The sequence below is a fragment of the Nerophis lumbriciformis genome, linkage group LG16 (genome assembly GCF_033978685.3).
Source record: "Nerophis lumbriciformis linkage group LG16, RoL_Nlum_v2.1, whole genome shotgun sequence".
Classification (NCBI taxonomy): Eukaryota; Metazoa; Chordata; class Actinopteri; order Syngnathiformes; family Syngnathidae; genus Nerophis; species Nerophis lumbriciformis.
The window spans coordinates 44706720-44726774 of NC_084563.2; the positions used below are offsets into that span (position 1 = coordinate 44706720).

At 37.9% G+C, this 20055-nt stretch overlaps 1 protein-coding gene across 3 annotated transcripts in view; it reads right to left on the reverse strand.

The window, feature by feature from the left end:
- LOC133617281 (regulating synaptic membrane exocytosis protein 1-like) overlaps positions 1–5962 on the reverse strand; it is a 261134-nt gene extending 255172 nt beyond the window's left edge. For all 3 annotated transcript variants that reach the window (XM_061977201.2, XM_061977200.2, XM_061977199.2), the window contains exon 1: positions 5412–5962. In XM_061977201.2, the coding sequence (XP_061833185.1) occupies positions 5412–5578 (167 nt within the window). In that variant the 5' untranslated portion in view covers positions 5579–5962. The remainder of the gene's footprint in view (positions 1–5411) is intronic.
- Between the last annotated feature and the right edge of the window lie 14093 nt (positions 5963–20055).

A 20055-nucleotide genomic window follows, 5' to 3' on the forward strand; every position in this document is an offset into this window, starting at 1 on the left:
CCACCTACAACGAGCCGGTTATTACAAATTGCATACCCAAATTATTTATTTGCAAAGACGTAAGTGTTCTTGTCTCACATAAAAATTGTAAAATATACAAACAATTTAAACAAAAAGTGCAGTTCCCCTTTAAAGCGTCACATTATGATTATTTTCCTACATTTAAAAAAATTCCTTGTGGTGTACATAACATGTAATGATGGTTCTCTGGTTTTGGAGACCATCTTCAAACAGCTTTCTGACCGTGTCTTCACGATATGACGTTTTGTGGGTGGTCTTATGTACGTGTCTCCACTTCAATTGCTTCTCCTCGTCAGCAATGTTGTGGTTTTAGCGCTTCCATATCGAGTCTACTAACAGATATAAGTTAGAACTATACGCTACTTTGTATGACAAATGGCAACAGTGGAGGATGAATGTGCATGTACGAGCCAATCTGCTTCACAACGAGAGGTTAGAGAAAAATAAAAAACGTATTTACGACAACGTCAGACTAGGGCTGGGCGATATATCGATATACTCGATATATCGCGGGTTTGTCTCTGTGCGATATAGAAAATGACTATATCGTGATATTCGATTATACGTTCTCACGCAGTTGCTTTTACTGCAGGCATTAAACTGCATGCGTTTCTCCCTCTTTCTTGTCTCTCCTTCTCACAGAGACTTAAAACAAGCGCACCTTCTTACATACGTCACGTGTGCAACGTCACACGCTCCCGCGGAGCAGAGGGGTAGCGACATGGTAACATTAGCCGTGATGCTAACGGAGTGGTGCGAGTGGTAATACGAGAGAGAGAAGGTGCGAATCGGGTAACAAATGGAGGAAGAATTAATTCCCAAGAAAACCGCACGGGGTCCATCGTCTGCCGGTGGTTTGGCTTCAAGCGGGAATATGTCGAACAATTATGCGGCAAAAGGGTAGCTACTACAAGTAGCAGCACTGCTAATTTGTAGCACCATTTGAAAAGTCACCCACTAGAGAATGAAGAGTGCTTCAAACTCCGCATGTCAACATTTCCGTTCGGTGCCACACCCACAAAATGCCGAAGCAACCATTTCCACATCAACACTGTATGACATATACTATTTGATATGCAGCTCATTTTTATTTGACAGTTATTGAAATATCTTGTGTGACATTATGCACAAAAGTGCACTTTATTTGTTTTAAAGGGGAACATTATCACAATTTCAGAAGGGTTAAAACCATTAAAAATCAGTTCCCAGTGGCTTATTTTATTTTTCGATTTTTTTTTCAAAATTTTACCCATCACGCAATATCCCTAAAAAAAGCTTCAAAGTGCCTGATTTTAACCATCGTTATATACACCCGTCCAAACATGGCGGATAGAACAGCAAGCTATAGCGACATTAGCTCGGATTCAGACTCGGATTTCAGCGGCTTAAGCGAAATTGAAGTAGAAACTGAAGCTATTGAGCCATATCGGTTTGAACCGTATGCAAGCGAAACCGACGAAAACGACACGACAGCCAGCGACACGGGAGAAAGCGAGGACAAATTCGGCGATCGCCTTCTAACCAACGATTGGTATGTGTTTGTTTTTAAGTGTTGTAATGTTTTTAAGCTAAATGATTGGTAAACACAGTTTATGTATAATAATTTACGTAAAACCGCGATTAATGAATATAGTTTTCATCAATTAATATATTCTGTAGACATACCCTCATCCGCTCTCTTTTCCTGAAAGCTGTTCTGTCCAGTTTTGGAGTTGATGTCAGCAGGCCAGGGAAGCTAGGGTCGATATTCTTCTCTTGATCATCTTCGGTGGCATAAGGGACGGTAGAAGCGGTGTGAGCCAAGACATCCAGGGGGTTTAGCTCGCTCATCTACGGGAACAAACTTCCGCCATTGCTTGCCGTGCTACCGAGGTCCTTTGTCCCTGAATAGCTCACACACTCCGGCAGATTCAATGGGGGTCTGGCGGCAGATTTCTTTGACTTTATCGTTGGAAATGCATCTGCTTTGAGTGTCGCAGGATATCCACACATTCTTGCCATCTCTGTCGTAGCATAGCTTTCGTCGGTAAAGTGTGCGGAACAAACGACTGACCATTTTCGTCGGCTTTCCCCACACCCTCGTATTTTGAACAAATTTCGTCCAATTTCTTGCCACTTTCGCATCTTTGGGCCACTGGTGCAACTTGAATCCGTCCCTGTTGGTGTTGTTACACCCTCCGACAACACACCGACGAGGCATGATGTCTCCAAGGTACGGAAAACAGTCGAAAAAACGGAAAATAACAGAGCTGATTTGATTCGGTGTTTGTAATGTGTTTGAGAAAATGGCGGATTGCTTCCCGATGTGACGTCACGTTGTGACGTCATCGCTCCGAGAGCGAATAATAGAAAGGCGTTTAATTCGCCAAAATTCACCCATTTAGAGTTCGGAAATCGGTTAAAAAAATATATGGTCTTTTTTCTGCAACATCAAGGTATATATTGACGCTTACATAGGTCTGGTGATAATGTTCCCCTTTAAACTATTGTAGTGGCGTTCTGTAGAAAAAGTGCACTTTAATTTAGTGTTGTTTTCATATGTCATCTTAGTGACATCATGCACAAAAGTGCACTAATAACTTGTTTTAAAATGTATTTGACAATCTTGCACTTTCTGTTCTGGAAATGACATGAATGTTTGTGCCACTGCTTAATAACTGTTTAATAAATACACTTTTGGTCAATTACTGAGTTGTGATTTCCCTCTCTGCATGAAAGTTTAAAATGACCATATAGTAACGCAGTATGAAGAAGAATGTTTTAATGTAGACACATAGAATCTTCATACTGCTGTGATTATATGCATCAAGTGTTCATTCAAGGCTAAGGCAAAATACCGCAATATATATCGTGTATCGTGACATAGCCTAAAAATATCGAGATAATAATAAAAGCCCATATCGCCCAGCCCAATGGCGGACTCGTGCAAACTCTTCGGGTAAATCTCGACCATATATGGAGATATACGCTGACGTCACCAATTGGAAAAATGTCACAAATTGAGCAAATTCCCAACGGCACGTTTAGAGGAAGTATGAATGAAGGCAAAACAATTGTATAATAGCTCCGCCATACCTCCATGGTTTGATTTCAAGTTTTTGGAACTTATGCAGATCATAAATATACAAAAACAGGTACCAATAGGTAAGAAAAGTAAGTTTTGCACCAGAAGTCCCTTTTAAATCGTTAAATATGTTAATTTGAAATATTTAAAAAAATATATTTTGACACTGTTCAGTTAACCAAGAGATGGTCAGAGCACTTCCATATTACTTTGTTCTAAATGTAAAACACTTCCTTGTGGTCTCCATCAGTGTTTTTCAGCCTTTTTTGAGCCAAAGCACATTTTTTGCGTTGAAAAAATCCGGAGGCACACCACCAGCAGAAATCATGAACTCAGTTGACAGTAAAAAGTTGTTGTCGCAATTGTTGGATATGAATCTAAACCATAACCAACCATACATCACTATAGCTCTTGTCTCAAAGTAGGTGTACTGTCACCACCTGTCACATCACCCCCTGACTTATTTGGAGTTTTTTGCTGTTTTCCTGTGTGTAGTGTTTTAGTTCTTGTCTTGCGGTCCTATTTTGGTGGCTTTTTCTCTTTTTTTGGTATTTTCCTGTAGCAGTTTCATGTCTTATATTTCCCGCATCTAGACACCTTTTTACCTGCACGCTGTCTCCCGCTGTTTCCGACATCTACAAAGCTATTAGCTACCGACTGCCACCTACTGATATGGAAGAGTATTACACGGTTACTCTGCCGAGCTCTAGACAGCACAAACACTCAACAACAACACACCATTTGCAGACTATAATTACTGGTTTGCTTCTTCCTTTGAGCGATATTTCCCGCATTTACTTTGTTTTAGCAATCAAGAATATTTCTGTTGTTTTTATCCTTCTTTGTGGGGACATTGCTGACTGTCATGTCATGTTCGGATGTACATTGTGGACGCCGTCTTTGCTCCACAGTAAGTCTTTGCTGTCGTCCAGCATTCTAAAAAATAGTTTTAACCCAAATAGGTGAAACTAGATAATCTCCCACTGCACACCAGACTGTATCTCACGGCACACTAATGTGCCGCGGCACAGTGGTTGAAAAACACTGTGTTACTGCATATGTCAGCAGGTAAATTAGGAGCCTTTGGTTGTTTACTTACTAATAAAAGTACTAAAAATTGTATTTACGGACAAAATTGCAATAAGAAACATGTGTTTCATGTACCGTAAGATTTTTTGGTTGAAATAAAGCCAATAATGACATTTTTTGTGGTCCCCTTTATTTAGAAAAGTACCGAAAAGTACCAAAATACTTGTTGTCATTGTTGTCGGTCACCGTTATTGATTACTTCCAAAAAAAAAATCACTCCCGTCGGCGAGCATGAGGGTCGGGGGTTGCAGCCCCCATTGATGACAAATGAGTGGGGATGATTCACCACTACGGACACACCCCATCTTTCCATATACAACCTTAAAGTGTTGACCCCCGCTTAATACTGGGTTAATACTTTTGGTACCTGTACCAAAATATTGGTATCGGGACAACACTAATACAAACACACACCGAGCACCCACAGGCAGAAATGTAAATCAGCACCTATGAGTGTAGAGAAAGTTGCACTACTTGGCTTACATGAAAGCATTTTAACATCCCTTTTGCATCAGCAGATAAAAGTGACCTTTAGCATCGTTTTAGATCCCACATCATTTCCCATCACACGCCTTTTGTGCTTTTTACAGTTTATAGCCGGGCATCAATCTGAACTACACGCCACATGAAAATCCTTCGGGCTTCAGGTGGATGACAAACGGCCATTTCATCAACGTTGGCAGCATTTCCAAAGCTGTAACAATACACCAGATCCCATCTCTAATCTGTGAGCTGTCCATGCAGCTCAGGCCTGCTAATATTCCCAACCACACCCCATCTCCTTCCGTCCGCTGAGAGCAGCACAAATGGTGGCGCATGCCGCCGTGGAACGGGGCCCGTGGCGCTTAAATGCCGCCGGCCATCACGTCATTGTTGTCGGTCACCGTTATTGATTACTTCCAAAAAAAAAATCACTCCCGTCGGCGAGCATGAGGGTCGAGGGTTGCAGCCCCCATTGATGACAAATGAGTGGGGATGATTCACCACTACGGACACACCCCATCTTTCCATATACAACCTTAAAGTGTTGACCCCCGCTTCATGTCACCTGAATTGATGCCGACACTGTGTTGTTGCCATGTATCGATCCATCACACTAGATCTGCAAACGTGTGGCTAGCTGTTGCTACTGCATGGGAGGAAACATGAATCATGTGAAAATACATCAAAGGAGGTGAAGATTTTGCCAAACGAGTGGACATAATTCACACAACTTCCAATGTAATGGTGCTCTTACTTTAGCATGGCTTCTTCTTTATCCTCCTCCTCTTTTTGCCGAGCCATCACCCCCATGATGATCTTCCGCTCCTCCTCGGTGAGATGGCTCAAGTCCGGCAGATCCGGCATGGATGACGGCGCGGTGGGTGGGCGAGGGCCGCTCTGTGGCCCCACCGAGGCGGACATGTTTTTCACCAGTACTCCACCACCACCACCTCCTCCTCCACCACCTCCTCTTCCTCGTCGTGTCGTGTCGGCTGACAGTATTCTCGGAGCGTTTACCGAGCAACACCTCAAGGAAAGCTCCGCTGGGGAGGCGGCGGCGGCGGCGGCGGCGGCGGCGAGTCGTGCGAGCCGGTCATGGTCGCAGGCACCGTCGCTTGTGCTTTTTCCGCTACCCAAGCCCCGCCCCCACCTGCCCACACCCAAGTCACTGCTTCACGGGCACCCCATACAGTGATGCTCGGTATCCTCGATATGTTTGCGGTTACTCCACCGTCTTATTCCTGAATTGGAGCCTTTGGGTGCTAACGCGGTTGAGGCGGAGTCCCCCTTCTCTCTCTCTCTCTCTCTTTCGCTCTGCTTCAGTCAACCCGTAACTGTGGATGCTTGTCGTGGGAGATACTGCACATATTGATGTCGATCCGATACCCAGTCGATACAGGTCCGCCAATACGTTTTAGTTCAATGATGTCAAACTTGTTTTCACTGAAACTTGGAAAAAAAATCCCGATTTTTTTGACACTTTGAAAAAACCAATTTATAGACACTTGGAAAAAATCCAGATTTTTTTACACTTGGGAAAAAAATCCAGATTTTTTGACAAATTATTTTTGACAGTTTAAAAAAATCAGGACTTTTTGACACATTAAAAATATCCCTACTTTTTGACACTTAGGTAAAATCCCGATTTTTTGACACTTAGAAAAAATCCAGACTTTTTGACAAAAAAATATCAGATTTTTTTGACACTTGGAAAAAATCCTGACTTTTTGACACTTAAAAAAAATCCCGATTTTTTTGACACTTTGAAAAAACCAATTTATAGACACTTGGAAAAAATCCAGATTTTTTTACACTTGGAAAAAAAATCCAGATTTTTTGACAAAAACATCCAGATTTTTTGACAAATTATTTTTGACAGTTTAAAAAAATCAGGACTTTTTGACACATTAAAAATATCCCTACTTTTTGACACTTAGGTAAAATCCCGATTTTTTGACACTTAGAAAAAATCCAGACTTTTTGACAAAAAAATATCAGATTTTTTTGACACTTAGAAAAAATCCAGACTTTTTGACACCTAGAAAAAAATCCAGACTTTTTGACACTTTAAAAATATCCCGACTTTTTGACACTTAGATAAAATCCCGATTTTTTGACACATAGAAAAAATCCAGACTTTTTGACAAAAAAAAATCCAGACATTTTGACACTTAGAAAAAATCCAGACATTTTGACACTTAGAAAAAATCCAGAGTTTTTGACAAAAAAAATTCCTACTTTTTGACACTTGTAAAAAATCCTGACTCCTTGACAAAAAAAATCCACATTTGTTGACACTTACAAAAAAATCCCGACTTTTTGACACTTGTGAAAAAATCCAGACTCTTTGACGCTTGTAAAAAATCCCGACCTTTTGACAAAAAAAATATCAGATTTTTTTGACACTTAAAAAAAATCCTGACTTTTTGACACTTAGAAAAAATTCTGATTTTTTTGACCAAAAAAAATTCAAATTTTTTTTTACAAAAAAAAATTCAGATTTTTTTATACATGGCAAAAATCCAGACTTTTTGACACCTAGAAAAAATCCAGACTTTTTGACAAAAAAAATCACAATTTTTGGACAATTGGAAAAAATCCAGATTTTTTGAGAAAAATATTCCAGATTTTTTGACACTTGGAAAAAATCCAGATTTTTTGAGAAAAATATTCCAGATTTTTTGACACTTGGAAAAAATCCAGACTTTTTGACAGTTAGAAAAAAATCCAGACTTTTTGACAAAAAAAATCAAAAATGTTTGACACTTGGAAAAAATACGGACTTTTTGACATTTAGAAAAAAATCCAGATTTTTTGAGATTTGGAAAAAATCCAGACTTTTTGACAAAAAAAAATCCAGACATTTTGACACTTAGAAAAAATCCAGACATTTTGACACTTAGAAAAAATCCAGAGTTTTTGACAAAAAAATGTCCTACTTTTTGACACTTGTAAAAAATCCTGACTCCTTGACAAAAAAAATCCACATTTGTTGACACTTACAAAAAATCCCGACTTTTTGACAAAAAAATGTCCTACTTTTTGACACTTGTGAAAAAATCCAGACTCTTTGACGCTTGTAAAAAATCCCGACCTTTTGACAAAAAAAATATCAGATTTTTTTGACACTTAGAAAAACCCTGACTTTTTGACACTTAGAAAAAATTCAGATTTTTTTGACCAAAAAAAATTCTAATTTTTTTGACAAAAAAAAATTCAGATTTTTTGATACATGGCAAAAATCCAGACTTTTTGACACCTAGAAAAAAATCCAGACTTTTTGACAAAAAAAATCACAATTTTTGGACAATTGGAAAAAATCCAGATTTTTTGAGAAAAATATTCCAGATTTTTTGACACTTGGAAAAAATCCAGATTTTTTGAGAAAAATATTCCAGATTTTTTGACACTTGGAAAAAATCCAGACTTTTTGACAGTTAGAAAAAATCCAGACTTTTTGACAAAAAAAATCAAAAATGTTTGACACTTGGAAAAAATACGGACTTTTTGACATTTAGAAAAAAATCCAGATTTTTTGAGATTTGGAAAAAATCCAGACTTTTTGACACTTACAGAAAATCCCGATTTTTTGACACTTAGAAAACATCCCGACTTTTTGACACTCACAAATAATCCAGCTTTTTTGACAAAAAAATTTCCGACCTATTGACACTTTGAAAAAAATCCCCACTTTTTGGAGCCTTTGGGTGCTAACGCGGTTGAGGCGGAGTCCCCCTTCTCTCTCTCTCTCTCTCTCTTTCGCTCTGCTTCAGTCAACCCGTAACTGTGGATGCTTGTCGTGGGAGATACTGCACATGTTGATGTCGATCCGATACCCAGTCGATACAGGTCCGCCAATAGTTTTAGTTCAGTGATGTCGAACTTGTTTTCACTGACACTTGAAAAAAAATCCAGATTTTTTGACACTTGGAAAAAAAAACGACTTTTTGACAATTAGAAAAAATCGAGATTTTTTGACAAAAAAAATCCAGATTTTTTGACAGTTTAAAAAAATCTGGACTTTTTGACACGTTAAAAATATCCCGATTTTTTGACACTTAGAAAAAATCCAGATTTTTTGACAAAAAATATCAGATTTTTTTGGACACTAGAAAAAATCCTGACTTTTTCACACTTAGAAAAAATCCAAATTTTTTGACACTTGGAAAAAAATCCCGATTTTTTGGACAAAAAAAAATTCAAATTTTTTTGACGAAAAAAATTCAGATTTTTTTGATACTTGGAAAAAATCCAGACTTTTTGACAGTTAGAAAAAAATCCAGACTTTTTGATAAAAAAAAATTAAAAAATAATTGACACTTGGAAAAGATACAGACTTTTTGACATTTAGAAAAAAATCCAGATTTTTTGAGATTTGGAAAAAATCCAGACTTTTTGACACTTACAGAAAATCCCGATTTTTGACACTTAGAAAACATCCCGACTTTTTGACACTCACAATAATCCAGATTTTTCGACAAAAAAATCCCGACTTTTTGACACTTGGAAAAAATGATGACTTATTGGCGCTTAGAAAAAATCACAACTTTTTTGACAAAAAAATTTCCGACCTATTGACACTTTGAAAAAAATCCCGACTTTTTGGAGCCTTTGGGTGCTAACACGGTTGAGACGGAGTCCCCCTTCTCTCTCTCTCTCTCTCTCTCTCTCTTTCGCTCTGCTTCTGTCAACCTGTAATTGTGGATGCTTGTCGTGGGAGATACTGCATATATTGATGTCGATCCGATACCCAATTTTGACAATTGTAAAAAAAAAAAATCGATTTTTTTTGACAAAAAAAATGTTCACATTTTTGACACTTAGAAAAAAATCCAGACTTTTTGACACCTAGAAAAAAATCCAGACTTTTTGGACGATTGGAAAAAATCCCAATTTTTTTGACAAAAATAATCCTGACTTTTTGACACTTGGAAAAAATTCCGATTTTTTGACACTTAGAAAAAATCCAGACTTTGACACTTAGAAAAATCTAGACTTTTTGACGAAAAAAAATCTAAATTTTTTGACACTTAGAAAAAATACGGACTTTTTGACATTTAGAAAAAATCCAGATTTTTTGACCTTTGGAAAAAAATCCAGACTTTTTGACCAAAAAAAAATCAAACATTTTTGACACTTAGAAAAAATACGGACTTTTTGACATTTAGAAAAAATCCAGATTTTTTGACCTTTGGAAAAAAATCCAGACTTTTTGACCAAAAAAAATCCAGACTTTTTGACCAAAAAAAATCCAGACTTTTTGACCAAAAAAAATCCGTCTTTTTAACACTGAGAAAAAAATCCCGACTTTTCGACAAAAAAATCCCGACTTTTAGACATTTGGAAAAAATCATGACTTTTTGACGCTTAGAAAAAATCACGACTTTTTTGACAAAAAAATTTCCGACCTAGTGACAAAAATCCAGACTTTTTGGAGCCTTTGGGTGCTAAAGCGGTTGAGGCAGAGTCCCCCTTCTCTCTCTCTCTCTCTCTCTCTTTTGCTCTGCTTCAGTCAACCTGTAACTGTGGATGCTTGTCGTGGGAGATACAGCACATATTGATGTAGATCCGATACCCAGTCGATACAGGTCCGGTATTGCCAAAGCCAATTTGTTTTAGTTCAGTTATGTCGAACTTGTTTTCACTGACACCTAGAAAAAAATCCAGATTTTTTACAAAAAAAAAATCACAATTTTTCGACACTTGGAAAAAATTTAAACTTTTTGACACTTGGAAAAAATCCTGACTTTTTGACACTTAGAAAAAATCCCGGCTTTTTGACACTTAGAAAAAATCCTGACTTTTTGACACTTAGAAAAAATCCCGACTTTTTGACACTTAGAAAAAATCCCGACTTTTTGACACTTGGAAAAAATCCCGTCTTTTTGACACTTGGAAAAAATCCCAACTTTTTTAAAATTTGGAGAAAATCCAGATTTTTTGACAAAAAAATGTTCCTACTTTTTGCACTTGTAGAAAATCCCGATTTTTTGACAAAAAAATCTCAGATTTCTTGACACCTAGAAAAAAATCCAGATTTTTTGACCCAAAAAAAATCCCAATTTTTTGACACTTGGAAAAAATCCAGATTTTTTTGACAAAAAAAATTCTGACTTTTTGACCAAAGAAATCCTGACTTTTTGACACTTAGAAAAAATTCTGGGCCGCTTGTAAAAGTGAATAATGTATGAATAATAGTGTGTAAAGATTCACCTCATGATATTACACAATTGCTTATGCATTTGAAAAAAAATTCTCAGTCGTAAATGGAAAAATGTTACCACTGTTTTTACGATAAAATTCTGGAGACACAGCAGCCTTTTTTTTATTTTTATTTTTTTTATCGTAAAATCTATGGTTGTTGTTTTTACAAATTAGACACTTAGACAAAAAAAAATCAGACTTTTTGAGACTTAGAAAAAAATCCCAATCTTTTGAATCTTGGAAAAAATCCCGACCAAAATTGGAATCTGATGTGTCAATGATTACATTTGTTAAATATGTACAAACTACGACATTTAAAAGTGCCATCTTCTTACCTAATCTATTTTCTTTTTTTGTTGTTACAAACCCAAAGATTCAGGTCTGAAACCTATCATGTTTTACTTTGTCAGGTGCCAATAAAATAAATATGGAAGACAAACTACTATGTCTGAAATGTTAAGGTGTGTTATTGATTAAATAAATGATGTGTGAGAATGTAATGTTGTATGTGACACTAAGCGTGTTGTTGACTTGGCTCCTCTCAGTAAGGGTGACAGGCTTTTTACACATCAACTTCCTCTGTGTTTTAATCCTTATGATGGACTATTTTAGCAACTCTGAAAATAACTTTTACCAACATCTCTGTGTGAAATTTGATGGAGGAGGAATTATGGTGTGAGGTTGTTTTTCAGAAGTTGGGCTTGGCTCCTTAATTCCAGTGAAAGGAACTTTGATAGCTCCAGGATACCAAAACATTTCGGACTATTCCATGCTCCCAACTTTGTGGGAACAGTTTGGAGTGGGCCCCTTCCTCTTCCAACATGACTGTGCACCAGTGCACAAAGCAAGGTCCATAAAGACATGGATGACAGAGTCTGGTGTGGAGGAATTTGACTGGCCTGCACAGAGTCCTGACCTGAACCCGATAGAACACCTTTGGGATGAATTAGAACGGAGACTGAGAGCCAGGCCTTCTCGACCAACATCAGTGTGTGACCTCACCAATGCACTTTTGGAAGAATGGTGGAAAAATTCCTATTAACACACTCCGCAACCTTGTGGACAGCCTTCCCAGAAGAGTTGAAGCTGTAATAGTTGCAAAAGGTGGACCGACATCATATTAAACACTATGGGTTAGGAATGGGATGGTACTTTGAGTTCATATGTGAGTCAAAGCAGGTGGCCAAATACTTTTGGCAATATAGTGTATTTCACTTTGTCAGGTGCCAATAAAATTTCATCTACTTCAAGTGAGCAATATTGGGGGTCGCGTGTAGCCTGTCCGTACATGGCAGCAAATAAGCACTGTGCATTAAAAAGGTGATTAATGTTTTCCCTTCATGTTTGTGGTGCCCCCTAGAGAACTGCTCCTGCGGTCCATGGCTAAAACCACCACTTCAGGAGGACTTATTCCCAGGGTATGTAAACAATATGAAAACGTGTATGGTTAATTAAGGCTGCAACAAGTATTCGATTAGTTTGGTTAGAAAATAGCGTGGATTTCCATTATGATGCTTCAAACTATTTGACCTGGGGACCGCATTGGGTTAAAAAATTTGGCCAGGGGCCAGGCTAGGAGACCCCGAAAGTAACAAGCTACAAAGGATGAATGAATAAAAAATATATATATATTTTTTTTAATTTTTATTTTTTTTATTCGAGACTACCCACGGGCCGGATTTTGGATGCTGGCGGGACGTATGTGGCCCACGGGCCGCAGTTTGGATATCCTTAGGATAGATTAAAAAAAACAATTATATATATATATATATATATATATATATATATAAAAATGTAAATATATACATATATATATATACATAAATATGTGTATATATATATATATATATATATATATATATATATATATATATATATATATATATATAAATATATATATATATAAATATATATATATATATATATATAAAAATTTAAATATATACATATATAAATATATATATATATATATATATATATATATATATATATATATATATACATAAATATGTATATATATATATATATATATATACACATAAATATATATATATATATATATTTAAAATTTTTTACTCAGGACTACCCGCGGGCCGGATTTTGGATGCTGGCGGGACGTATGTTGCCCACGGGCCGCAGTTTGGACATTAGGATAGATAAAAAAAAAACCCAAAACATATATATATATATATATATATATATATATATACATATATAAAATAAATATGTATATATATATATATATATAAAAAATAAATATGTATATATATATATATATACATATATATATATATACAAAATAAATATGTATATATATATATATATATATATTTATTTTATTTTTTATTTTTTTTTACTCAGGACTACACACGGACCGGATTTTGAATGCTAGCGGTCCGTATCTGGCCTGCGGGTCATAGTTTGGGGTCCACTGAGATATATTAAAATAATCATAATTTAAAAAATAGACAGTTATTAAAAAAAATGTTTTCCTCTGGACTATCCGCGGGCCGTATTTTTGGATGCTGGCGGGCCAAATCTGGCCATAGTTTGGGGACCACTAGGATGGATCAATAAAATTCTAACAAAAAAAAAAAAGTGCTAGAAAATGGATTGATGGATGGGCTAGAAAGGATATATTTAAAAAAAAAATTAAAACAATTGTTTGTACTCCGGACTACCCGCGGGCCGGATTTTGACGCTGGCGGGCCGTATCTGGCCAGCGGGCCGTAGTTTGGGGACCACTGGTTTAATGATTGAAACTAGAAAACATGAATACAATTGTGGAGGGGGGCGTGGTCTGCGGGCCTGCCGCGGAGCAGGGTGTGTAAGGACCAGCCTCGAAGCCAGCGGCAGGTGAGTAGATTGCCCAGCTGGGGCTGGTTATCTAATCACCTGTCGCCTTTATTAGCAGCAGCCGGACCGAGACACGTTGTTGGAGTTGCACGCACGGAGACACGCCGGACTGGAAAGTCCCAAATATATATTGCTGGAAAGCAAGCTATCCCCGGGTGTTTATGTCAATAAAAGACTTGGATCAACCTGTCTACCGGCGTCAGGAGAACCCACCACGTGCAGAGACGTTCACAACAACCAAGACCACATGGAGCCCCCAGAACAATGAATATTTAGTCACAGTTTCCGCACTACCGCTGCAACAGAGTGCACATGAGCGCGGTAATGTTTAGATGCTGTGATTTGTGTGTGGGGCAGCAAACAGCATTTTTTTTATTTTTTTTATTTTTTTGATGTACACATGTCAAAAGTGCAATTTCAATGTTGACGACCTATGGGGAAATCTAAATAATCTTATGGCAAGCCGATAAATCGTTTATTTTAACTATTTTCCCTAAAAAAAAATGCATTGAGGCTATAAATTGTGTTTTATCTGATTGGTAGTTAAATAATTGAACACACTAATCGACAGATTACTAATGAAACCACTAAAATAATCAATAGCTGCAGCCCAATACAATATATAATAATAACATTTAGGGGTGTCCCGATACAACTTTTTCATTTTCATTACGATACTGATATTGGAGCCTTGATACCTATATTGATCCGATATCATCTGTAACCATGATATTTTTATTATTTTGTAATGTGGAATGTCCGGAAAGGTTTGTGTCAGGTTCAAACACTGATGACATCTATTAAACAAGACAAGAAGCAAATAATTAAACAGAGACAGAATTCAATTTGGCTCAATTTGAGGAGAGACGCTTGGACATCTGTACCCTTGTACAGTGTCATTACGCTCTGCCAAAAGATTGTACGCCTCCTACTTTATTTGGACTTTCTCTGACCACATGACAACAGCTGCTTCTAAGGGACGTGGGTCATAAACAGCCATCGCCTTTGATTACAACAGTTCAAAATAAAAGGTTGTAAACAGTTCACAGAAAAGGTTGTAAAAGAGTTCAAAAAGAGGTTCGTAAAAGAGTTCAAAAAGAGGTTCGTAAAACTGTTGAAAAAGGAGGTTCAAAAAGAGGTCCTCTGGAACTTGGGCAGATCCTGCCTTCTCTCCGCTTTGTAGTCCTTGGGTTAAAATAATATATTTCTGTTGATTACAATACACGAAAGAAACAGAAACACCTTCATGTTGCTTCCCCCCCCTACACAGTGGAGTTTTACAAGCCTTCTTCTTGGTAGGTTTCAAAGACAGCTTTTGGTCTTCTCGCTGGGAACTCATTTCAACACAAAGTTTTTTGTGATAACTTAGATACAATTATTCTAACAGTTTGATCAAGTGAAATTAGTCAAACAGAGAACCATGGTTGTCTAAAAATCACTAACCTATTTATAATTAATGGACTTATTCTGTCTTTAAGTGTAAGTGAAGCGGTAATTGATTTTGGCAAAAACCCATGGCCAAAATAACTCATTTATGTTAAGCTGAAGATGCAGTAAGTTGCGGAATACTTTCTATTACGCTTCTGTTTTGGAAACTTTGAATGTGTAAGTAATATTCAACCAGTATATATAGTATGTATGTATATCTTTATACATACATGTATAGTACAGGCCAAAAGTTTGGATTAAATCAAGTTCCCTTCCTGGGTGAAAGAAAGAAGGGTCTTGGGAAAATAAAAGTAAAAACTTATTGGTGATAATCAGAAAATGTTATTTTTTTACTTAAAAGGGAACTGCCCCTTTTTGAAATTTTCACAATAATTCACAATCGTTATGAGGGACAAGAACACATATTTCTTTTTTTTAATGCATTCTAACTCTTAAATAAAGGCAAATAAAAGTCTGCTTACTATGGAGCCAATGGGAGCCTATTGCGTTTATTCCGACCAAAAAACCAAATAAATAACCATCCAAAACCGGCCAATACATTTTTTGACCTAAATATAAACCAAGTATTAGCAATATTTAGCATTTTTTCACTGCATTTAGCAGTGCATTGATCAGAAAGAGGCAACTTCCTTATACTGCTATATTGACATCCTCAGCTGGTGAGCTCCTGCATCGGGCCCCGAAGCACCCACAGGATCGGGATCGATGCCTATGGTCGCCACCATCACCGCCACATGCAGGCGGGAGGGTTGCAGCCTTTTTGCCATGAGAACCACAATAACATTATGTGTACATATCATTATGTTCCATCACCCACAAGGGTGCACAAGAAGACCCCACACTTCAGGCGGATTGGACCCTGTCAGAAGGAAATTCAGCACCAAGGACAGCATCCACTGAAACACCATTCCAGTGTGTGATGGCCTTACATTACTTGTGTGGTTCTTTGTTAACAATGTATGTTCATCGACCATCAGGACTTGGAAGACGGAAACTATTCTTAATCTGCAAAACGAATGATCCTATCCCACGTTGTTGTTGAATGATTTTGCTGAGATGACGTAGTCCTACTGATGTCGCTGTTAAGATACTCAGTCTACTGACTTCACAGGGAAAGTGCCTCAATGGCGTCAACTTCCATCCATCCATCCATTTTCTACCGCTTGTCCAGTCAACTTCCCATGGAGTATTATGTCATCTAAAAAAACAAAAACAAAGTTGTGGCGAATGACTGAGGATAAGCCAGGTTGAGATGTAATTTGCTGCATAAACAGTATTCACAACGCTTCACTTTTTCCACAATTTCTTATGTTACAGCCTTATTCCAAAATGGAACAAGTTCCCTTTTACCCTCAAAATTCAACAGACAATACCTCATAATGACAATGCTTTTTTTTTTTAAAATAACATATTTATTAAAAAATATATATATACATGTACAAAACCCAAAACCGGTGAAGTTGGTACGTTGTGTAAATGGTAAATAAAAACAGAAAACAATGATTTGCAAATCCTTTTCAATCTATATTCAATTGAATAGACTGCAAAGACAAGATATTTAAAGTTCAAACTGAGAAACATATTTTTTTTTTGCAAATAATCATTAACTTAGAATTTAATGGCAGCAACATGTTGCAAAAAAGTTTGCACAGGGGCATTTTTACCACTGTGTTACATGGCCTTTCCTTTTAACAACACTCAGTGAACGTTTTGGAAATGAGGAGACCAATGTTTGAAGCTTTTCAGGTGGAATTGTGAAGTGAAGTGAAGTGAATTATATTTATATAGCGCTTTTTTCTAGTGACTCAAAGCGCTTTACATAGTGAAACCCAATATCTAAGTTACATTTAAACCAGTGTGGGTGGCACTGGGAGCAGGTGGGTAAAGTGTCTTGCCCAAGGACACAACGGCAGTAACTAGGATGGCGGATGCGGGGATCGAACCTGCAACCCTCAAGTTGATGGCACGGCCGCTCTACCAACCGAGCTATACCGCCCCAATTCTTTCCCATTCTTGCTTGATGTACAGCTTAAGTTGTTCAACAGTCCTGGGTCTCTGTTGTGGTATTTTAGGCTTCTTAATGCGCCACACATTTTCAATGGGAGACAGGTCTGGACTACAGGCAGGCCAGTCTAGTACCCGCACTCTTTTACTACGAAGCCACGCTGTTGTAACACGTGGCTTGGCATTGTCTTGCTGAAATAAGCAGGGGCGTCCATGATAACGTTGCTTGGAACGCTCTAAAACCTGTATGTACCTTTCAGCATTAATGGTGCCTTCACAGATGTGTAAGTTACCCATGTCTTGGGCACTAATACACCCCCATACCATCACAGATGCTGGCTTTTCAACTTTGCGCCTATAACAATCCAGATGGTTCTTTTCCTCTTTGTTCCGGAGGACACAACGTCCACAGTTTCCAAAAACAATTTGAAATGTGGACTCGTCCGACCACAGAACACTTTTCCACTTTGCATCAGTCCGTCTTAGATGTGTTCGGGCCCAGCGAAGCCGGCGGTGTTTCTGGGTGTTGTTGATAAATGGCTTTGGCTTTGCATAGTAGAGTTTTAACTTGCACTTACAGATGGAGCGACAAACTGTAGTTGCTGACAGTGGTTTTCTGAAGTGTTCCTGAGCCCATGTGGTGATATCCTTTACACACTGATGTCGCTTTTTGATGCAGTATCGCCTGAGGGATCGAAAGTCACGGGCAGTCATTTTTTCCAGATTCTCTGAACTTTTTGATGATATTACAGACCGTACATGGTGAAATCCTTAAATTCCTTGCAATAGCTCGTTGAGAAATGTTGTTCTTAAACTGTTCGACAATTTGCAATCCTTGCCCTGATGTGGGATCTGAGCCGAGGATGTCGTTGTGGCTTGTGCAGCCCTTTGAGACACTCATGATTTAGGGCTATATACCGGTAAGTAAACATTGATTGATTGATGGAAGCATCATGCAGCAGTATTGCTAAGTGCTAAACAAGAAAAAAAATTATATAAATCACTTACTGTATAATGTCTGCTCTCACTGGGATGCCGACTGATGGGATATTCATATCCTCCCATTTAGATGAAGAAATAATCACAATCCTATACAGGTTAGAAAAAAAGGTGCCACAAGCGGTTGTCTCTCGCCACATTTCAGGTTAAGTTGAATGTCAAAGTTCTTGGTTTATGTCCACAACCGTCTACTATCGAGGTGAGAAGCATTATTTATCATTTAGAACTAGCTTTTACCAACTCAGAGACGATGACTTGGCCCTTAGAGACATTTGTAATTAAGGGCTATGTGAGTAAACTTTGATTGATTGATTGATGAAACAGCCCACGGGCTCAATACGTCAATATAGCAGCATAAGCTAATTAGGTCTCTGTGATTACAGAACCGCGAAAAGTAGGTCCTTAACGTTGGCGCTTTTAATAGCAACATCTCTAATCCTCGGTTACAATTCTCGTAAATGGAGTATTTGTTTTTGGATGTGTTTTTAGAGGGCTTTTGTGGCGAGATTACAAGTCCTAGCTATTTTCCTCTTTGTAATCTCTGACTTTCTTATCCTGGTGTCATTGGAGCCGACGATGATATGCACACAGGTAGAAGGATCGCACTCGGCTTTGACTATAAAGCAGCGTTTAGGAGCAGGCAGCAAGAGTACCAGATCGATACCAGCGGGAAAAGTACACGCTAACTGACACAATTACACACCCGGCTGCAGGATCAGTGGTCATGTCTCGTACGGATGTGGACGCCATCTCTGCTCCACAAAGCTGTAAGTCTTTGCTGTCCTCCAGCGTTCTGTTTTTGTTTGCTTTGTAGCCAGTTCAATTTTATATTTGTTTTGCATAGCCATCCCTATGCTTCATTGCCTTTTCCTTTCCGTTTTGTTAATTTTTGGTTTAAGCGTTACATGCCTTTTTACCTGTGTTGCGTCGACAAGCTCTTCCTCTCAGGGAATCGATCCCGAGTTCTTTCGATGACATATATGCTGAGTAAGAAGGACCATCAAGACAGAATAGGAATATTATCACGTTTTACTGAAATTTCAGGAGATCAGCCCACACCAATACATTCATATCGGCTACTCGAGTTGATCTCCCACTCAAACGGAAGAGCCAACTTCTTGCACACAAAGAAAGCCCCCACCTCTACGTTTTGCAACACTGATAAGGCAAGAAGGGGGGAGATGTATTCACATTCCAATGGTTAAGACACTAAACAGACCTATGAAGACAAAGAGAAATTGGTAGAATATACAAAGGAAAAGTACTAGATGATCTAAACATGGCTATGAATAAAGAAATAACTCTTAAAAATATATGCATTCTCCACACCTGCACACCGTCTCCCGCTGTGCTCTGCATATTGGGATCACGACAAACCATCCTCGACACGTTTCCGACTTCTACAAAGCAATGAACTACCTGCTGCCACATGGTTTTACATGGTTTTACATGGTTTCCCTGCCAAACTCTATACAGCACACATGGCACATTATTTGCAGATGATAATTATTGATTTGCAAAAAAAATATTTTTTGGACCAATTAGGTAAAGTTGCATCATTTCCCACGGCACACCAGACAATATCTCACTGCACACCAGTGTGCCGCGGCACAGTGGTTGAAAAACACTGCTGCAGTGGACAGCTGATATGCACAGTTTTACCACAAAATGAAAAAACTAATGACTTAATTGTCAAAATTGGGACCTGGAGCGATTAAAATGATTAATTACGGTCCACATACAGCAGAGGTCAGCAGAAACAAGTTTTCTGGGGCCTTAGTTACACTTAAATTTGATATGTTTTTCCTTAAAAACAACATTGTGTACAATAAAAGATAACACAAATTTCACTTTTTCTTTCCGTAGAAGTTAAAGGCCTACTGAAA